Genomic DNA, 20,537 nt, shown 5'->3' on the forward strand with positions numbered 1-20,537 from the left:
ATAATGGTAAGAAGACACTGTTGTTGGTTGGTGATCTATTGTCCGCATAATGCTACTAAAACCAAGATGGGCTCTTTTCGATGAGCTACTGTTATTTTGATATGAACTTGATATTTATTTTCCTTTAGTCATCTAAATATATATGTATACGGTAGATTGGGGAATATTTCTGAACATATCTGCAGATATTGCTGCTGTTAGGTTAAAATGGAGAGAATTATACAGGGAATTATTGGCTCATCGCATGCAGATTAACTCCACAGTTTGCATGTTTTACTCTAAATTATGTACTGTAGTTCAGACATCTAATGCTATCAGGGGAAGTGTACTCAGACTCTTCCTGTGGTGTTCCTTTCTGTGAAATTACAAAATGGTGTATTCACATTTTTTTTAAAACTTAATATTATATTCAAAACCAGAATGCTCAAACTAAATAGCTCTAAGGATGAAAAATGTTATAGTAAAAGTCAACATAAACTACAAGGAAAGAAACTAAAGTATGTTTCTTGCATACATATTCAGACCTGTGAGCTTCTTCTTTGCTGAAAGCAAAATTAGCAGCAACGGGTAAACCAATACTTTTTGCCCATTTATCTTGGCAGATTTTCACAAGCTCCTGTGGAGATACGTTGTCATTCATCAGTTAACAATTACTTCATATAAAAACAAGATTTCTTTTGTTGCAGAAAGAATATATTGAGGAGAATGCTCTTTATTACCTCTCTTGGATTGGCATCTTTGAACAAAGCTAAAGTCCTGACTTGGACTGCAGCAGTCACTAAGTTTGTAAAGTCAGATTGAAAGTTAAGCTGAAGAAAAAAGGAAGGAAAAAGGAATGAGTCAACGAGCTAACCAATTAAATGAGTTGGGTACTACCTTTTAAAGTAGGAAATCAGTGATCGGTTAGGATGCCATCAGGTAAAATCTTGAGATCCACCTTTCTGGTCCCTTCTTGGTTGATCATCCTTTGGGTAATGGACAGTGACTTCTTACTCGTTGTCTTGGGTACCAGACTGAGAAGAACCAAGCTGTACCTTAAATCATTAGGAATGAACACAGTTTTACAATGTCCATGGTACAGACCTGCTTATCAGGAGTGCCGCTTTAAGCTGCATTTCTATGGTTTTTTACAACGGCCCAGCTGCATGGTCAACGTAACAGAAAGATTATTTAGAAATATGTTCATATATGGCATATGTTTAAATATGAACATATGCCATATGTTCTGGCTTTTATGGGCTTGGGATCAAATATCATTAATATGGTTAAAATTCTAAAAGTAAACCTTTCAGCAAATGTATTACCAGGCAACAAATATTCTTTCCATTTGGTTATTTCTAGGGGCAGTCATCAGGGATGCCCACTTTAATTTTTGTTGTTTACATTTTCTTTGAAACCTCTTGCACAGGATACTTGACAGTGTAATACCTATATAATTCCCACAGGTATTGTCTTAATATCAGTCAGCACTCTAAGTCCCTACATGCAGATGAACAGTATATTGTTATATGTACTGTAGAAAATAACCCTTGATTCTTTCCTTATCTGCTATTTGTTTCTTGTTCTATATGAGAGTATAAAATCAATAGTTCCATTATTGTGCAGTGAAGAAAGCCAGCCAATATCTGACTGTGCCACTTGTCAATATCTATCTGGAAACATGTCTAATATAAATCTCTGTGTTTATATCTTTTGGTACAAGATGGTCAAAAAACTGTGTTTGCTCTTGAAACACTAATTCTCTCATGCATTTCCAATCCCATATCTACTTTTGTTTTAACTGTTTTATTCCAAGCATGAATAGTACTGACATTATGTACAAACTTTCAGATAGATAAGATTGCAAAATTCTAGTAAAATTGCTTGCCTTGGATTTCTTTATATTGTTACTGTCTCAAGTGACAAGATAAGGGTCAGTTCAGCAAATGTTCCAAAGAATTCCCACTATCCTACCTTAAATAGTGGGTACTATGAGTAGTGCATTTTAATTAATATCCCCAATATGTAACAGTAATTTCTTATTCTGACTTAAAAACTACAATTCAGCTCCTATAGCAAAAATGTATTATCTGTTTAACAACAGGTAAAACAAAGGGATTGGCCTTTTCTTTTTGATTAGTGAAAATATCAAATACACCTTTAGCAATGGTTATTATCTGGAATAGGAGGTTAACTGTCTCAGATGAGGCCATTTACTGGGACAATAATGGGTATTGTATGGGTATAAATTCTTCTTCAAAACACTGAAGCCATCTTTTTAACAATTAATTTCCATATTAACTCTATGTGACTGCACCTACAATATATAATCCCCTCAGTGCATGACTACTATCATTACATATTACAATATTTACAATAAAGTACAGAATTACAAACACAGTAGTAACTAAAGTACATATTTTGCCTATATACTGTACAGTATACAGTACATTATGTTAACAGGTCACTAGAAAATGGGCTAGTCTTGTCAGCACCATTTTATTTGTATATACAGTATTTTATTACTGTATATGTGAGTTATTACTGTAACTGGTTTACATAATTTGCATTTAATAATAATATATTTATATTTATTTTTGTTTTGAATAGTGCTTATATAGTGAATATGCTTGTAGACTTGGACAATGTCAAGTTAGTATTTTTTGCTTTTAAAAGAAATATAGAAAAGTACATTTCTTTTTAAAATAGAACCTTAGTTTTGTCAAATGGAGAGTTGGTCTGTACTATGACATTAGAGTTTAGAAATTGATCATACAGTATGTTCTCTTTGTCAATATATTCATGGCAGTGCTAAATATATTTGTTAAATTTATCAGATTGTCCTGGGTGTTTTGTGTCATACTGAACATTAAACAATTTGATTCACTCCAGCTCTTTACTTGAAATAATCACCTCAGGCGGTGATTCATTGACACCAAAGAAGACATATTACTTCTGATTTGTCATTGTGATTGCCACTGTCACTGTATATTTTATAGATATACAGGCACATTCGAATTTAGAGGAATTTGTTGTGCAAATTTACTGAAAGAACCAATACTATACTATTTACATCTGCAGTCAGCAAAAGAGTTTTCTGGGCATCAGTCCACTTGGCACACTTTTTAAAATAAATACATTATACTTAAGATGGATGTTATGTGTTGGCAACAGATTTTGGGTTAAACTTTTGTGCTGTGTCCCTAATGTGAAAACTTATATAAACCAATATAATTTGCAGCAATTTTAGTAAAGCCTTTTAATTGACCTTTTTAAGTTTTATTATGCAGTGCATTCATTGAATATTTAGTTGTCAAGGCAGTGTGCACAGATCTGATTTTTAAATGTAACGACATCTTTTAGAAACAGATTTAGCCTTCAGCTTTTTATTTGCCAGTTTTACAGTGCAAACACTGTAACGTAACATCATGTTTTTTATACCATTTATTGGTATTACTATTATTGTGTGATTAATTGTGGAGTTTTTTCTCAACATAATGTTTACAATAAAGGCTATTTAAAGGCTTGTGATTACAGAAAGTCTTTTTAAAAGAGAAAAAATATGCATGTACTGTAAAGATACAGAAATATGAACGAACTGAAGAGGTGAAACAGGCATTTTTCAAACTTTGCTTTGCTAAATATTTGAATATCATGATCAAGCATTTAACTTACTATTATTCATTTTTAATGTATAAAGGTAGGTCTTGTATTTTAAATAGTTTCATTGGTGTTATCTCACTGAATGTATCTCATATGAATTGTAGATTCAATACTGTATTTAAACTTCCTAATATGATAAAAAGACAAGCAAGGTTCTGGTAAAAAGATACATATCCAGCTATTCAAAATGCTCTACTGGTTAACATCCAAAAGATACAGTTATTAATATTTGACTAGCAGTATTCATAAGTAGTATTCAATAAGTATAAATTCAGAGATAGGGCCTACAAATGTTGATTCTAAACCCTTTTGCTGACACATTAACTGGCACCCAGACAGCTAGTCTGGCCTATATAACATGAATGTATTAATTGCTTTATTTGGCATTATTTTATGCAATTTAGGTACTGCATCATTTGCTAGGCTCAGCATTACTGATGTTTGTCTGCTGTCTATCTGACATCTACGATGTCAAGTTTTGAATTAAGGCAATTTTACACAGGTACAAGTGATGTTGGACAAACAGATGCCTTACAGACACCCCTGCACAAATACAGAAAAAAATGACATATACAAGAATATTTTGGACTTCTAAGCGAAAAGTTAAAAAATTAATTTCAGGGTATAGGCTGACATGCATTCATCCAATGCTTTACTCCATCTTCTTACTTTTTACTTTTTTTCTGAGATATTATATTTGTACACCTAAGTAATTCCACAAAATGTAAGAACATTTGAAAATAAGTAACATTTTCCTTTTAATGGAAATGATAGAAAAATGCACCATATGTAAAATCTCTAAATTCTTTGGGACTCATCTTACATCTTTTTGTTTTACCATTCCCTAGTCCTGGTCTACTGTACCAGCTGTCAGCCTTCTATTAATTACTAATGTATTTCTTTCAATATTACCTTTTGTAATAAGTAACACAATGGAATTGTATAAGACTATGCTCCAGACTTGATTTTATTTCAGTCTCATCTGAAACATTGCACTGTGGATCAGATGGTTTAGGAGGATTGCCTCCAGTCAATCATATGTGTGGTCATTAAAAATCCCAGGGCGTTTCTCGAAAAGAGTAGGGGTGTAACCACGGCGTCCTGGCCAAATTTCCCATTGGCCCTTACCAATCATGGCCTCCTAATAATCCCCCTCTATGAATTGGCTACATTACTCTGCTCTCCTCCCCACTGATAGCTGATGTGTGGTGAGTGTTCTGGCGCACTATGGCTGCCGTCGCATCATCCAGGTGGATGCTGCACATTGGTGGTGGTGGAAGGGAGTCCCCATTACCTGTAAAGCGCTTTGAGTGGAGTGTCCAGAAAAGCGCTATATAAGTGTAAACAATTATTATTATTATTATTATTATTATTATTATTATTATTATTATTATTATTATTATTATATGCTTATTCTAGGAGAACAGCACATGTGACTAATCCTTAGACCCTGTTGTAAGCAGCTTTAAACACGAAACCCATACCACATGTTCTAGAGGTTACTGAAACACCAAAGAAAAGTATAAAACGGGTGTTGTGATCTAGTGGTAGTCACCACACCAACCCTTAAATGATTGTGTTCTCTGAAAATCGATAATTAACACAATGTTTAACAACCCGAATTCAAGATATTGGAGAGGTTTATCTGCGTGAATAAAAATCAGGACTGTTTCATTTTATTACAATAAATGATTTATTAGGAAAAATAATCCAAAAAAGGCTTATGGAAAGACATGAGGAAATGGTTGTTAAGTGGAGAATTAGAAAAGTGAAAGCTGCTAAGATACTGTATAGTACAACTATACAATACCTATACAGTGCCTATACTATCCCTGTCTGCAATTTCCCTCATGGGATCAATAAAGTATGTATCTAAGTGCTAATAAACTCAAATTCTAAATTGAGGCAAAAGACATGAAGCTACAGTGTACAGTAAATTCTTATCAAGATAAACAGTTTATACATCACTGGATGTGATAGACTGTATGAACTGCAAAAGACTCACTTTTAAAAACCAGGATCAAGTGCAAATTACTGCATGAAATTACTGCAAAAAGAGCTTAAACTAAAACACAGGAATGCAAGGAATCAACACAAGGAGACAATGGAGAGTGACTTTGAAACAATGAACTCCAGGGGGTTGTGGCAAACAATGAAAACGGTCACAAACATTAATTCTTCAAAGAAGAGCTTCCATACAATGGATGATTTGGCTAAAGCAAACGAGCTGAATTACTTCTATCTGAGGTTTGAGACACAGGACTTCTCTGGTGCATGTGACAATATACAGTCTTAGATACTATTACAGCTGACAGTAGTGCTGGTAGGCTTGTAATAAGTCCACAGATGACCACACAATCTTTCAGGCCCATATTTGCAAAAAATATCTCTGCACAGAGGAATTAACACCAGCATGGTGTCCTATCTTTCAGAAGTCAGTTGACTCTCACTCTGTTCCAGCGCTGTGGAAAAAAGCAATAATCGTGCCAATACCCAAAAAACCCTGTCCCTCAGATAACAATGACTACAGGCCGGTAGCACTGACGTCTGTTGTGATGAAATGCTTTGAGAGGATTATGGTATCCATGCTGTGCTCAGAATTGAACGCTGTACTGGATCCATATCAGTTTGCATATAAACACTGGCAGGGCACAAATGATGTAATCAACAGCATAATGCATCTTGTTCTAAATCATCTAGAGGACCACAATGCCTATGCTCGGATACTGTTTGTGGACTTCACTTCTGCATTTTGTGATTTTGTTACCTTAATTTTGTGACTTTTGTGATTCTTGTAATTTTTGTGAGCTCACAGAAAAGACATTTCATTGCCAGCGACTACTGCTGTATGCTCTATTGTTGTGCATTTGATAAATAAACTTTCATTTGATTTGATTTAATATGCTGCAGCCCCATCTATTGATAAGTAAGTTGAAGCAAATGTCCTTTAACCATAACATTATAAGATGGTACCATTCATTTTTAACAAATCGCACACAGTATGTCAGGGCCAACAAAACGCCATGGCTGTTGACAAAAAAGGACTCCTTATGACTGACATTATTCACTGTGTCCTCCAGGAGTGAGAATATCTGTGTTTGTTGAATCTAAATCATATAGGCTTGGAATCAGGGTCTATTAATATGAATAATGTCTTAATTACCAACCCTGAAGCAATGCTGCTAGCAAGCAGAACCTGTTACTCTCAAGTTAGTTTTTCAAGGGACACTTGCCAAAAATGCCCTAGTGTTGTTTTGTCTCTTGATCCACTAGCTCAATGTGTCTGTTATTCTTATATTTCTATCCATCATTGGTCTGTGCTGATGTTATAGTGTTTCCCAATCCCTGTCTCATCTCATTTTTTGATGACTTCACTGCCCATCAGGGTATAGCATTAACTTGTCCACATTTGTACTATTAAAGTTTAGAATTTTAACATTATAAGATGGTACCATTCATTTTTAACAGATCGCACACAGTATGTCAGGGTCAATGAAACTCTTTACGAGTCACGATCCATTAGCACAGGTGCTCCTCAGGGCTGTGTGAGCTCTCCAGTTCTGTTCACAGTTTATACAAATGATTGTACAAGCAGTAGTCAAAGCAACTTCATTTTCAAATTCTCAGATGATACATCTGTTCTTGGATTAATGCATAGAGGTAGCAGCACATCTGTATAGATGTCAGAAATCCAAAGGTTTGTGTAATGGTGTGACAACAATAGCCTAATTTTGAATGTTTTTTGAAAGTTTTCGATCCCAGAGCAGTTGGTGATCACTCACAGGTAGTAATCCACAACGAACTTATCACTCAGGTTGATTCATGTAAGTACTTAGGTGTACACATAGGCCATAACCTGTATTGATCTACTCATGTTGAGAGTGTTTGCTCCAAAGTTCAGCAGTGCTTATATTTCCTGCTAAGACTAAGAGTGTTTGGGGTTACAACAGAAAGTAATACAGTGCTGTAATTGAGAGCATTATCAGATATGGTATTTCAGTGTGGTTTGGTAATCTATCAGTTCATTTTGAATCGCAAATTACCCGCCTCATCCAGACAGCTTTGAAGGTCATGGGAGTGAAACAGCACCACTCCCTGCAGACAATCTTTTAAAAATCCATAATCAAACAGGCAGGAAAAATATCAGATCCTTCCCACATCCTCAACTCTGAATATCAACTTCTTCCTTCTAGCAAATGTTTATGGGTTCCCAAATGTAAGTCAAACAGATACAAACATTCCTTTGTTCCACTATCCAATCCAATGCAAATGTCAAGGATAAAAACAATTTTGACTCTTACAACCCACTCGAGTGCAATATGTTTTGTGAAGTGTTATAAATGTTACATGTTGTCATGTGTTATACTGTACATGTGCAATAGAATGATGTACAATGTTTTTCTTATTTTATATAATAGTATAATGTGCAATGTTTTTCTTCCCTCTTTTTTTGCATTCTATTTAAATGTACAGGAGTGCTAGGTGTCCATAAAAAAATTCCCTCAGGAGACAATAAAATCTGACCTTTTCTTATCTTATCTTATTTTATATCTTATACTATGCCTATCAAGCACTGAACTGAGCACAAGGTAAATGTGAACTATTCCTTTTGGAAATTCTTCTTCTTCTTCTTCTTTTTCACAGCCTTAGTCCCAGACTGTCCTGGGGTCAGCTGCTTTGGTTGCTCTTCTCCATTTGTCTCTGTCAAGCACATCTTCCTCACTCACTTCACATACCTCCATATCTTTTCTCACACAATCTATCCATCTCTTTCTAGGCCTGCCTCTTCCTCTGTTACCTTCCACCTCAAATTCCATTACCCTCTTTGTTACTTCCTCAACGTCCCTCCTCATGATATGTCCATACCACCGTAACCTCGCCTCTCGCATCTTCTCAACCACATCCACCACCCTACATCGTCTACGGATTTCTTCATTTCTGATCTTATCCTTCATTGAAATCTGCAGAATCCATCTCAACATCCTCATTTCAGTTCTTCTCATCAAGTTCTCTTCCCTCTTTCCAACTGCCAAGCATTCAGCTCCACATAGTAGTACAGGTCTAATCACAGTCTTGTACATTTTGCACTTTAACTTTCTGGGAATTTTCCTGTCACAGATTATTCCAGTTATTTCTCTCCACTTGTTCCATCCAGCTTTCACTCTTTGTTTTACTGCCTCCAGTGTTTCTCCTCCCTTTACCAGTTTTGATCCAAGGTATTTAAAGTCATCAACTTGTTTCAGTTTTCCTCCATTTGTCTCCTCAACATTTTGGAAATTCATAAACTAAAAAAGATTGGTGTGTTCCTATTGCTTATGTCCTGCATAGTAGGCATCCCCTGATCCATGATGATTTGTCATTGCAAGGAGCATTGTGACCCGTCTTGGGTGCTTATCCGGTGTTGCTGTAGAGTGCAAGTAGATGAATTGCTGGCTGAATAGGATTGTCATTGAATATTGTATTTTGCTTCCCTGGTCCAGTTGAGCTCTTTGCTACTTTCTCTCCTAGGCGATCTGGTTTTCCTGGGTTTTGTCGTCCTGTCGAAATATTCCCTACCCATCCTCCAGAACAGTGGTTCTCAAACTTTTTGGACCAAGTACCACCCCTAATCCAACCAAGTACCACCTACAAGTCATCATCTCATAGGAACCCCAGAAATTCTCAATGACCAACATGAGCACGCGTGCACACACACTCACACATACATATAATAAATATTATAATAATAAACTGTTTGATATAGCGCCTCTAAAGGTGGCTTCTTAAAGTGTTTTACAGAAAAAAAAACAGTAACAACAACAAATAAAAATAATAAAAAAGCACCATTTCAGTGAGAGGGGTGAGCCTGTTTAGTCGAGCAAAGCAGATGTGAATTAATTTTTTGAGCTTTGATACAATTCACAACAGAGTCTAACAGATTTTAAATTTTCAGGCATTTTCTTGACGGCAAAGGTCTCGCGGTGGATGTTGTAATGCATCCATTCATTTCTGGAGCAATCTCTCTAATTTGTGCAACTACACCGTTATGTCAGCTTGTCATTGCTCTAGCGCCGTCTGTACCAACTCCGACACATTTTATCTAGTCGATGCCATTCTCTTCGATAAATTCATTCAGAAGCTGAAATATGTGCTCTCCTGTAGTTCCTGTTGGTAGCGGTTTACAAAACAGAAAGTCCTCACGGGACGTACCCTCAAACTCATATCTAACGTAAATGAGCAAATTGGCCAAATCGACTACAGACTCATCTAATTGCAGTGAAAAACATCTGCTCATCTTAATGCGCTCTATCAGCGTACTTTTGATATAATCATTCACTTCAATAATTCTATGAATGACTGTGTCTTTCAGGGGGGGCAGCAGGTCGAGCTGTTCAGCAGCTTTTTCTCCACACATAATAACGTGGGACTTACTTGCTTTAGCAATCCGCAAGCTTGCGTTTTTCTACATTTCCGTTTTTATTTCCGTATTTATTTTAAGTTTTATTTCATGCGCATGGGAGCGAAACACAGAGACGCTCGGTGTATTTTTCTCAAATTAACTTAGAACAGTTCTTAAATATTTTCTGTTATCTATCATGCTTTCCTGTGCTCACAAGATTACCAACATTCATAGCTTGTATTTCTATGCATTCCTGTGTTTACAATGTTGGCATTGTTCCAAAATCACGCACATTCTCCTACCTCTCTATTTGCTGGAGATACAGTAGCTTTTTTAAAATACAATTGGTCACTTGCGTCCGTAGCACCCATTCCTGGTGGTTTAGAATTACAGAGTATCTCTTGTGTCTACTGAAGTATTAGCGCGCACTGTATCATAGTACGTAGGCTGCGTATTCGACATGTATTAAAATACAAAATATGAAAACCCATCCCGATTTTTCAGCGCACACAACACAGTTCCAGGGTCATTTGGCGTACCACCTGGCGGCACTCCACTGCAGGTACGCGTACCACCATTTAAGAACCACTGCTCCAGAACATACTGTAACTTTCAGTCTTCCCAGACCTACAAGTAACTTTCTTGCAGTGTTCATTTGGTCACCAGTTTTTGATTTAGTCATAGTCTTAGTCAAGTTGACTCAAGTGTCTATTAGTCATAGTGACTTTCTAGTCACCCACTTTAAATTTAGTGTAGTCGACTATAGTTACTTTAAGATGACTAAAACAGAATTAGTTTTAGTCACATTTTAGTCAAGCAGTTTTAATTTTATTAGGAAATAAAATGTATAAAACATAATTTTAAAGAAAAAATTAAACACATCTGTTAAGAGTCTGTTAAAAGGCACAAGTCTTTGTTGCACAATCTAAAGTGTATTGATCTCCAGAAAGGCCAGATATCAAATACTGTACATGTAATATTTGTGCAATGAAGGGTTATCAATACATCATATGACTCTTTGCTAGTAAGAGGATGTATTTTGGCACTGTAAATAAAAAATCAAAAATTTTGTGTAATGTTTTTTGTAAAGTTAATTTTCAGAGCAACTTTTTTCAAAGTTTCAAAGAAATACTTTGTTTCATGGTTTATGACAATACTGAATTTGCAATAATTATAGGGGAATTACTGCATGAGTTACTTAAAAATATTAAAATCGGATAGGACAAGTAATATTATATATACATTCTTTAACTCACTGGAATAATATTCATAACTAGCCCTGCTGAAAACATAATATTCCAGTTAAAAAACTACCATAGCTTAAGAGTAGTCTAAGTGCTTATGACATTTTGCTAGTATCATGCAAACAAAGTGACAGGCCTGTGCTTCAGGTGTGTTACTGTGCTTTCACTCCACATTATTCAGAAGAAATAAGTAAGTAATACATGCCTGCATGTGCTGTAAGATGTTGGTGTTACAATATTATGTTCTCGATTTGCTCAACACCCAGACACACTAAATTTAATTAAACAAACTACATTTAATTAAAGAACATTCTTATAGCAATGACATGCTGTGAAATGCACATTATACTTTTGAATAATTTTGAAAGTCATATACAATATGAACAAAAATCACATTTCTGAAAGACCACAAATCCTCCATTATTCAGAAATGTTCTATGTGGGGAATGGATACAAACTTACTTGTTACCAGGAAACAAGCATATATACCCTATCAGATAATATGACTTACAACACATTTCCCTATACTGTATGTGCCTACTCCGTAAGATAATCAATAATTTTGAGATTAATTTTGGGAAGGAAACAGAACCTCCACAACTGATAGGGCAATGGTTGTGGTTATGCTGTTTTTATAGACATGTGTAGTTAGTTGTCCTTACAGTAGTAAATTATGATGTTTTGTGTGAAATATTAAAGAGATTATGCACTGTGGCATAAATGCATCTCAGTATCCCCATTTCCCAAGACACCTTCATACTGTCTGAGTGCCAGAACTTTTAATGCAGCATGTGCAGTCAAATCCTGGATACACTTCACCATCTTTCAGGCATCTGTGATCACTAAACCTGGATAACCCAGACAGGCTGCAGGAAAACTAACTATGGCTTATTAAAACAGTTGATTAACTTTTGTCTATCTTCTGGATAAAACATGAAACCATTACCTTCAGAGTGTTTATTGAAAACATCTCGGTATACTATATTGCAATACATTCATCCCTCAATTTACAAACACCTACAGTAATTTAGGAATAAAACAACACTACAACAAAGTTGAATTGAAGACATCATGCAATTAGTTTGACCTCCTACTACAGTCACCCACAACACAGCTCCTGTGTTTTTAGGAGTGTCTGCGTTTTAGAATTTTTTCACACTACTTTATTTTGTTGACTACTGTAGTAGACTAAAATGTATAATTATCATGGACAAACAAATGTTCTTACTATGATGATTCATTGCTCTGTTAGGGTAAAGCAAAGTAATATTAGGTAATTTTTGGAGTGTGAGAAATAGAAGGTCTTACAGTACATGTAAAGTAATTTGATTATTATTTATACATTTTCACCTCATAAACAGTTTACATATGAATTATATTCAGAAGTTGAGGGGTGGGTGAATTGTTTTCATTTATTTCCAATAATGCTGACCTTACTAATCAAAGTGCTGGGTTCCTACTTACAGTATATTATTTCACTAAAGCAAATTTGGTGCTATCACAAAAGATGTGTAGACACTGGTAGAAATACTTTATCCTAAAAAGTATTCTATTCTATATTCCATGAATGTCTTCAGCTATTAAGATTTAAGACTACTTCATGTTCTTTGAGTACAAGTGCTGATTTGTGGTAGTTTTTGAACAGAGGGAATGGGGAGTATTTTGTTTTCTGATTGAATGCTAAGAAAAATCCTTCCCCACTTGGCTTTGCTGAACAGGCTACCATGTGATAGTTACTATAGTGTCAAGTGATTTGTTTGGCAAGCATTTTATACTGAAACTACCTTCAAGCAAACATTCTACTTTGACACATTTGAATGTTTCTTCTCCTTCACATTTTAATTTATTTTCAATCTTTAATTTATCTTAAGGTGAAATTAAATCCAGGAAGTGATCCAGATGACGAGGGGACTAAAATAAGTGTAAGCACTGAAATATAAATAATTGTGTTTTTTAACTATTATAGAACAGACTCTAAAATATCTGTGTAAATGATAATTACTTGTTTTATTTCTAGCTCTCTGTTTTGCCTTGTGTCATACAGCACCAAATAAAATTTATAATACTTTGAAAAGAAAAACATTTGAATAAATGATGACTAGAATATTGGGGCGGAGCTGTGGCTCTGTGGCTAAGGATCTGCGCCTGTGACTGGAAGGTTGCTGGTTCAAATCCCACAGCTGGCAGAGGAATCCTACTCCGTTGGGCCCCTGAGCAAGGCCCTTAACCCTAACTGCTCCAGGGGCGCCGTACAATGGCAGACCCTGCACTCTGACCCCAAGCTTCTCTCCCTGTCTGTGTCTCCATGGAGAAAAGCTGGGGTATGCAAAAAGACAAATTCCTAATGCAAGAAATTGTATAGGGCTAATAAAGAAACATTATTATTATTATTAAAATATAAACGATACATGGAATCATGGAGTACATTAGTATTTAATCTGTTATGCTATTCCATTGCAGCTGAACCTAATAGAACAGAATGGTATTCTCAGAATTTCAATGTAGTTTTCATGATATCATTAGTCATAAGCTAAAGTTGTTTGTTTTATTAATTTGTGTTTACATTTGTGTGCATGTGTAGAAGTCAATAAATGATAAACTTGAAATCTCATAATTTTGAATATTATTGTATATATGCATGTTATACAATAGTGTTATAAAAATTATTTTTTCAGACATTTCTCTAACTTTTAGAAATGCAGTGTAATCATCTTTCTTTTTGTAGCTCTATTTCTTACACCGTTAATACAGTAATGCTGTTTGTTGAGAAAATGTTTCTTTTTGTATTTGTGCAGACAGTAAGGGTTCAAGGAAATGACATTTCCCACAAGCTACAGATTTCCAAAGTAGGAAAACAAGATGAAGGTTTGTATGAATGCAGAGTAACTGATGCCAACTATGAGGCACTCCGGGAATACAAGGCTCAAGCGTATCTTCAAGTGAACAGCACAAATCGCCTACGAAACCAGCCAGTCAAGAAGACGGAACCTTTGCCTCTGACAGATAAAAAGCCAAGAAAAATGAATATGTCAGCTGCAGCTGATAATGGAGTGAGTTCTGAGAACCAACAACTTCACTCTACCTCTAGCTCTCAAACGACGGCATCCAAAATACTAAAACACAGTCCTGGTTCAGGTATGAATTTTCAATCAGAAGTAACTTTCTAGCTGTATGTACAAACCATATTAATAACATCTCCGTACCCAAATAAAATTATCAAATTCCTGAAAAAGTGCAAGTCCGTTGCTGCACATACTGTAGTTTACAACAATGATTCTTTTGCTTTCCCAGTTTGAAATGTGTTATACAGTATATCCAACAATGAAGCCTCAAGCATCATTCAATTTCTGGTCAACATATGCGGCATAAACAGTTTATACTGGACTTAGAAAATACAGGTGCTGAAAACTATCCATTCCAATTGCAGAATAGCTGGTTGGTATTTTTAGTAATACATATTTTTATGTGGAAACTGCAACAATAATTTCAGTAAATACAATAACATCTCAATTCAATAACTAATATTACTAAGCTTTTAATAGGTAACATTTCATACCAGTTCTTTTCAGGAAGGTGTGAAAGCCATCTTCCTATAGAACCAACATCATTGTATGCAACATACTGTAGAAGCAATATATAAAAATAAAGCCCTTTGTCTATCTTATCAAAGACAAAATGTCTTATATCAAACAAAAACAAAAACAATTACTGTAGGTTATGACATATGACAGCTTTTTTGTTCAGAGATTTAGCTATATTTATCTAATGCATGTTATGTTAATATTGAACAAAATTATATTTATTCACTAGAGTATACTTTATTATACAGCAAAAAGCAGTAAACTTTCGAATTTAACATAGACTATACACTGAAATACTGTGTTTTCTATTAATTCCCTAATAAACAGTTACAGGGTTCACAGAGTTGAAGCTTTGATTTTGGCTTGTTTCAAAGCTTACGTGGTCAGAGGTCAGTAAAAAAAGTGCTTTAAATAAACATTAATTTCCTTGAATAAACGATTTTGCATTATTTTCACAACTGAATAAAGTAAACTCTTATACTTTACTTAATACTTAATACTTTATCGCTGAATGTTGTGGACTCCCATAATTCAACTACTTGAAAATCTTCCAAATTGTTCTGTATGTAGGAGATTACCTTCAGTATGACAGTTGGAGTCATGTTCACTATGTCCATCCATTGCCCACTACAGTCTCCAGTTGTTTCCATGTTATCCCTTTATCCATTTTATTTTAAAGTATATTCTATAGATAGTTGGGTGTTGTCCTGTGCCATATTGTTCTGAGTCTCCTTCATTTCCTTCTTGCATTTTCTGGTAGTCTACAATTGCTGGCAGTACTCAACAAACGGTCTAATCCATTTATAATAATTCTCCAGATATTCATGTCTTCTCTTTTAGATTTATAATAATAATAATAATAATAATTGCTTACACTTATATAGTGCTTTTCTGGATACTCCACTCAAAGCACTTTACAGGTAGTGGGGACTCCCCTCCACCACAACCAATGTGCAGCATCCACCTGGATGATGCGACGGCAGCCATAGTGCACCAGAACACTCACCACACATCAGCTATTAGTGGGGAGGAGAACAGAGTAAACCAATTCATAGGTGAGGATTATTAGGAGACCATGATTGTTAAGGGACTATGGGGCCCCTACTTTTTTCGAGAAACGGCCTGGGATTTTTAAGGACCACAGAGAATCAGGACCTCGGTTCTACGTCTCATCCGAAAGATAGCGCCTTTTTACACTATTGTGTCCCTGTCACTATACTGGGGCATTAGGACCCAAATAAACCACAGGCTGCCCCCATAGACCACCCCTGCTGGCCCCACTAACCTTTCAGCAGCAACCTTAGTTTTTCCCAGGAGGTCTCCCATCATGGAGAGCAAGCTGGGGTATGCGAAAAGACAAATTCCTAATGCAAGAAATTGTATAGGGTTAATAAAGTTATGTTATTAAAGTGATGTTATCCAGGTACTGACCAGGCTCACACCTGCTTAACTTCAGTGGGTTGCCAGTTGTGAGTTGCAGGGTGATATGGCTGCTGGCAAGTTAAGTGTGAAAGTGCACTTCAGTGATTATTCTGCCTTCTTCATTAATTTTTCAATCCTTATAAGTAATTCCTGGTATTCTTCTAAGTCATTTATGGCAAATGCATCTGGTTTCTGAATATCTTTCTTAGGTGTTTATGTGTAGCTATGGCAATGATGATACCATTATGCATGCTCAATTTTGGTTCATGTTTTTAATTAAGCTTTCTAAAAGAACTGTTTGTTGACTTTCCAATTTTTATTCTTACTTCACTGGAAGTGGAATCATCTTGGCTTGTTTATCTGCCAAGATATGTGAAGATTTCCCCCTTCTCTAGCGTTTTAAATTTCTGCCTCTACTTATCCATCTGCCAGACTCTTACATTTGTTTACATTCAGTAAAATACATATTACTAATACATATTAGTAAAATAAGGTTGGAAAGTTTGGATTATTCTATTTCAGACTATATTTACCATTTTCACACTGCTTTAAAGTGTTTTACCCTCAAATTGTCTTGCTTTTCCTGAGTTTCCAGGAGTTTAACTCAGTAATGTCTGCCTCAGAACATTGTAGATTTTTTATGTTGTTTCTCCCTCCCTCAGTTAATTTTGGAACGAAGACGTGGATTTCTGAATTTCTGCTTCAACAATATGACTGGGTAGCTTATTTCATGTCCTAACACCCTTTATATAAAGAAGTACACCCTGTTCTCAGATTGCAGTGTATTTCTGCATAGTCTACATAGTTTCCATGTGACCTTCAGTCCTTATTTTACTGTTAACTCTGAAAAAGGTTACTAGTTTAACTTTGTCAATGCTTTTGAATTATCTGAATACATGGATCAGAGACCCTCTTCCCAGTCTCATTCTGTATTCGACTATATGAAGAACATTCTTCTGAATGTTTTTATGTTGCAAGAAAGAATTATGAATGCTGATTGTTGTGATGTTGCCAGCACTTAATTCAAGAAGTCTTTCCTGTTTTACATCAGCCATTATCCATTTTTCCATTGCCTTCTGTCTTTTCTAATCAAAGTCCCCTTTAACCAAGGCATGATCTTAATTTGGTATTTATTTGATGAATTAGAATTTATTTGATTTCTTTATAGAATCTTTCTTTGTTATTTTACTTGGCATTGTTAGTGTATACTCTTGGTCTATGGTGTACTTGATATGTTGAGATTGGATTCCTGCTGTAAGTATAATGTCTGAAACTGTTGCCAATTCATTAGTGATTTCTTGACAGTTTTATTCATAATTCTCCCTACACCTTTATTGTGTGTTTGTCTAATTGAATATATAATTGTTTGTTTGTTGTGATGTTATCACTTCATCTTTTCGTCTAACTTACCTAACATGTTGATTTTTAATTTCTGCCCATTTCACTGTGTTGTATTGGAATGGCATATTCTAAATATGCCATTTGACTTCTGTGAGTGATTTCTGTAGCCAAGGGATTTTTCAAGGTGATGGGAAGCTGCCCTTTCAGTCAACTCTCCTCTTTTTAGTTTTTCTGGGCTCATGACTGGCAAAGCAAAGTAAGATTACATGACAACTGCACTTTAAAACATAGATTCCTTTGCCCTTTTCAGAAGTAATTGTCAATAAGAAAACATATGAAATCATATGAAGTGATTGTTTGCCTAATTTACCCACATAAGAGAGGACTTACCCGATATAATCGGTACTGAGTGTGAGACATGGTGTTTCTAATTTTGACAGAGGGGTTTTGCATAATAATTATTTAGCTGATTTGTTTGATCTTTATAAAGCATGAAGTGTTGAGTTCACTTGTAATTATCACAAGCTGTGTTCTCATCCTTCTCCTCCTCCTCTTCCTATTACTTCTGTTATCTAAGAACGGAAAAAAAATATAAAAATCAGTAAGATTTCAATTACTATATTTCTGCTGAAAGCTTTTAATTTATAAATCAGATTTTTTGAGTGTGTGTTTCATGCATATCAATTAACACAGAATTATTGTGAAAAAATAGATTTTTTAATCTTTAACATGCTCACTAAGTACCGTAAGGAGTTTTTTTAAATCTATTTCAGTATGATGTGTGTTTAACAAGTATATGCTTTATAATACAAATACATCAACTGTATTTTAGTTAAAAATGTAATGACTTTGCATCAAAAGTGTATTAAACATGTAATTACAAGAAAATTCTAATAGGACAAATTTGATTACACCACAACCTTACTTGGATAAGAATAAGTAGTATCTCTTAGTTTCATGCTGTGAACCTTAGTAACATTACACCTACTCTTAAAACCTTTATAAAAATGTGCTTCTTTACTGCTACATTTGTATGAGTGTAGCATAAGGTTTATCATGAATTTATTCATATAAGTAATAACATTAACTTTTATGAAAAATGAAAAATGGTATGGTATGTTTCTCTGTTTAAATTAAGCCACTCACCCTGTTGAACAGTACAGAATGTAATTATTATGAATATATAACCATTACCTCATAATTAATAAATTAATCATTAGATCACTATATTAATTAATTAAATAGTATCAAAATAATATATTAATATTTATCATTGATAATTGAATGATTATGAATGGAATAATTAGACAAATAATAATCACTCTTTAATTTAACAATTACATATACAGTACATCTCATTGAAATTATTTTTCTGCTGCTCTTGCCTGAAAAACAGTGCATTCATCAGTCAGGTTTTACGCGAGACGGAAAGTATTTGCTTTGATTTAAATTTATGCTGGGATTTGGTATGAATGACAAGTGACTTTGAACTATGCAGATAAGAAGAAAACAGTGCTGAACTCTTACAGTAGCTATCTTAAATTCAGGAACATGCAAAAAAATAATAATAATGTTTATAGAATAGAAAGTATTACATCATCTAATTCTGCCTTTGAAAGATTATTGTGCCTTAAAGAATTATTGGTAGAAACCAATAGGGTTATACTGTAAGTGTGACCCAATAACTTTTTTAACGTTGATAACAAATAATAAGCTTTTCAGAAAATTCTTAAAAGAGAAAAGGAAAAAAAAAACATAACTGGCTATACCTTAAACCTACAATTTAATTCAATTATAAAATATGTAATCTTTTCATAATGCACCCAGACAAAATAAAATGAACAGAACCTAGAAACAGCTGAGTCCTTTATCATTTTTGCTGTACCCTTTATTTGATTGCAGCTACATCAAGTTTCGTCCAGGGTTTTTATTCCATCTTTTGTAATCTCAATAAAACGTAAACTGATGATTCACATAAACATGTAGCTACGTGTGGCAATGTGGCAAATTAGTGAGATTGTTTTTGCTATGGTAATTAAGTATCAGTACCATATCACAGGCACCCATAACTGGACAAACATACTATAACTTCGTGTTTAGGATAGAGCCACCAAAGAAAATAATAAGAGCCACCAAATTCCCTAATATTTTCATAATAATTTGAGATATGGATAAAAATGAGAACAAGATCCACAACCACAATAAAATGCATACCATACCATAACCACACATAATGAAGTAAACGGTAAAACACACCTTACAATAAAATTATGTTACTTACTGTATAAACCTGGTGAAGATGGTGGTATAGTGATTTGTAAAGTGTCCTTATAGTACTGGGGCCCTGGATTCAGGTCCTTGGATGCTGTGTTTACAGGGATCAGTATTTACATGAGTTTCCTCTGGACTCTTTTTTTTTCTTACAGACCAAAGATGTACTGGTAGGTTTATTTGGCTTCTGAAGAAACTGGCCCTGGTGTGAGTGTGTGCATATTTATGTCTGTGAGCCCTGCAATAGATTGACATCCTGTCCAGAGTGTATAATGTCTTGCACTCATTGCTTGCCAGGATAGGCTCTGGCTTACCTGAGACCTTGTATTGGATAAATAGGAAAACGGATGGATAAATATTAAATTTGTCATTTATTTTTAGGTTACAGTTGAAGAGAAAAATGGTCACTTTAAATGAAAAAATAGAGTAAAACATTTGTAACAGGTTAATCTTCACTGTTTTCTTTCAACATTATATCCCATTAAAAATTATATCCAAGCATTTTATCAAAAGTGGAAATAACCAAGGACATGTTTTTCAGGGCTGGAAAATGTTTTTTGTCAATGTGAGAACGTGTGAGCTGGACGGAATTTCATCTGGGTGAAAAAAGAATATATAAATAGTATCTGCCCCAACAGTTATTAAAATAGCGTCAAT

At 34.8% G+C, this 20,537-nt stretch overlaps 1 protein-coding gene across 2 annotated transcripts in view; it reads left to right on the forward strand.

The window, feature by feature from the left end:
* vstm2a (V-set and transmembrane domain containing 2A) overlaps positions 1-20,537 on the forward strand; it is a 45,550-nt gene that overhangs the window by 21,981 nt on the left and 3,032 nt on the right. For both annotated transcript variants that reach the window (XM_006642869.3, XM_015338927.2), the window contains exons 3-4: positions 13,137-13,187; positions 14,061-14,400. In XM_006642869.3, the coding sequence (XP_006642932.2) occupies positions 13,137-13,187; positions 14,061-14,400 (391 nt within the window). The remainder of the gene's footprint in view (positions 1-13,136; positions 13,188-14,060; positions 14,401-20,537) is intronic.

The sequence above is a fragment of the Lepisosteus oculatus genome, chromosome 6, assembly GCF_040954835.1.
Source record: "Lepisosteus oculatus isolate fLepOcu1 chromosome 6, fLepOcu1.hap2, whole genome shotgun sequence".
Classification (NCBI taxonomy): domain Eukaryota; kingdom Metazoa; phylum Chordata; class Actinopteri; order Semionotiformes; family Lepisosteidae; genus Lepisosteus; species Lepisosteus oculatus.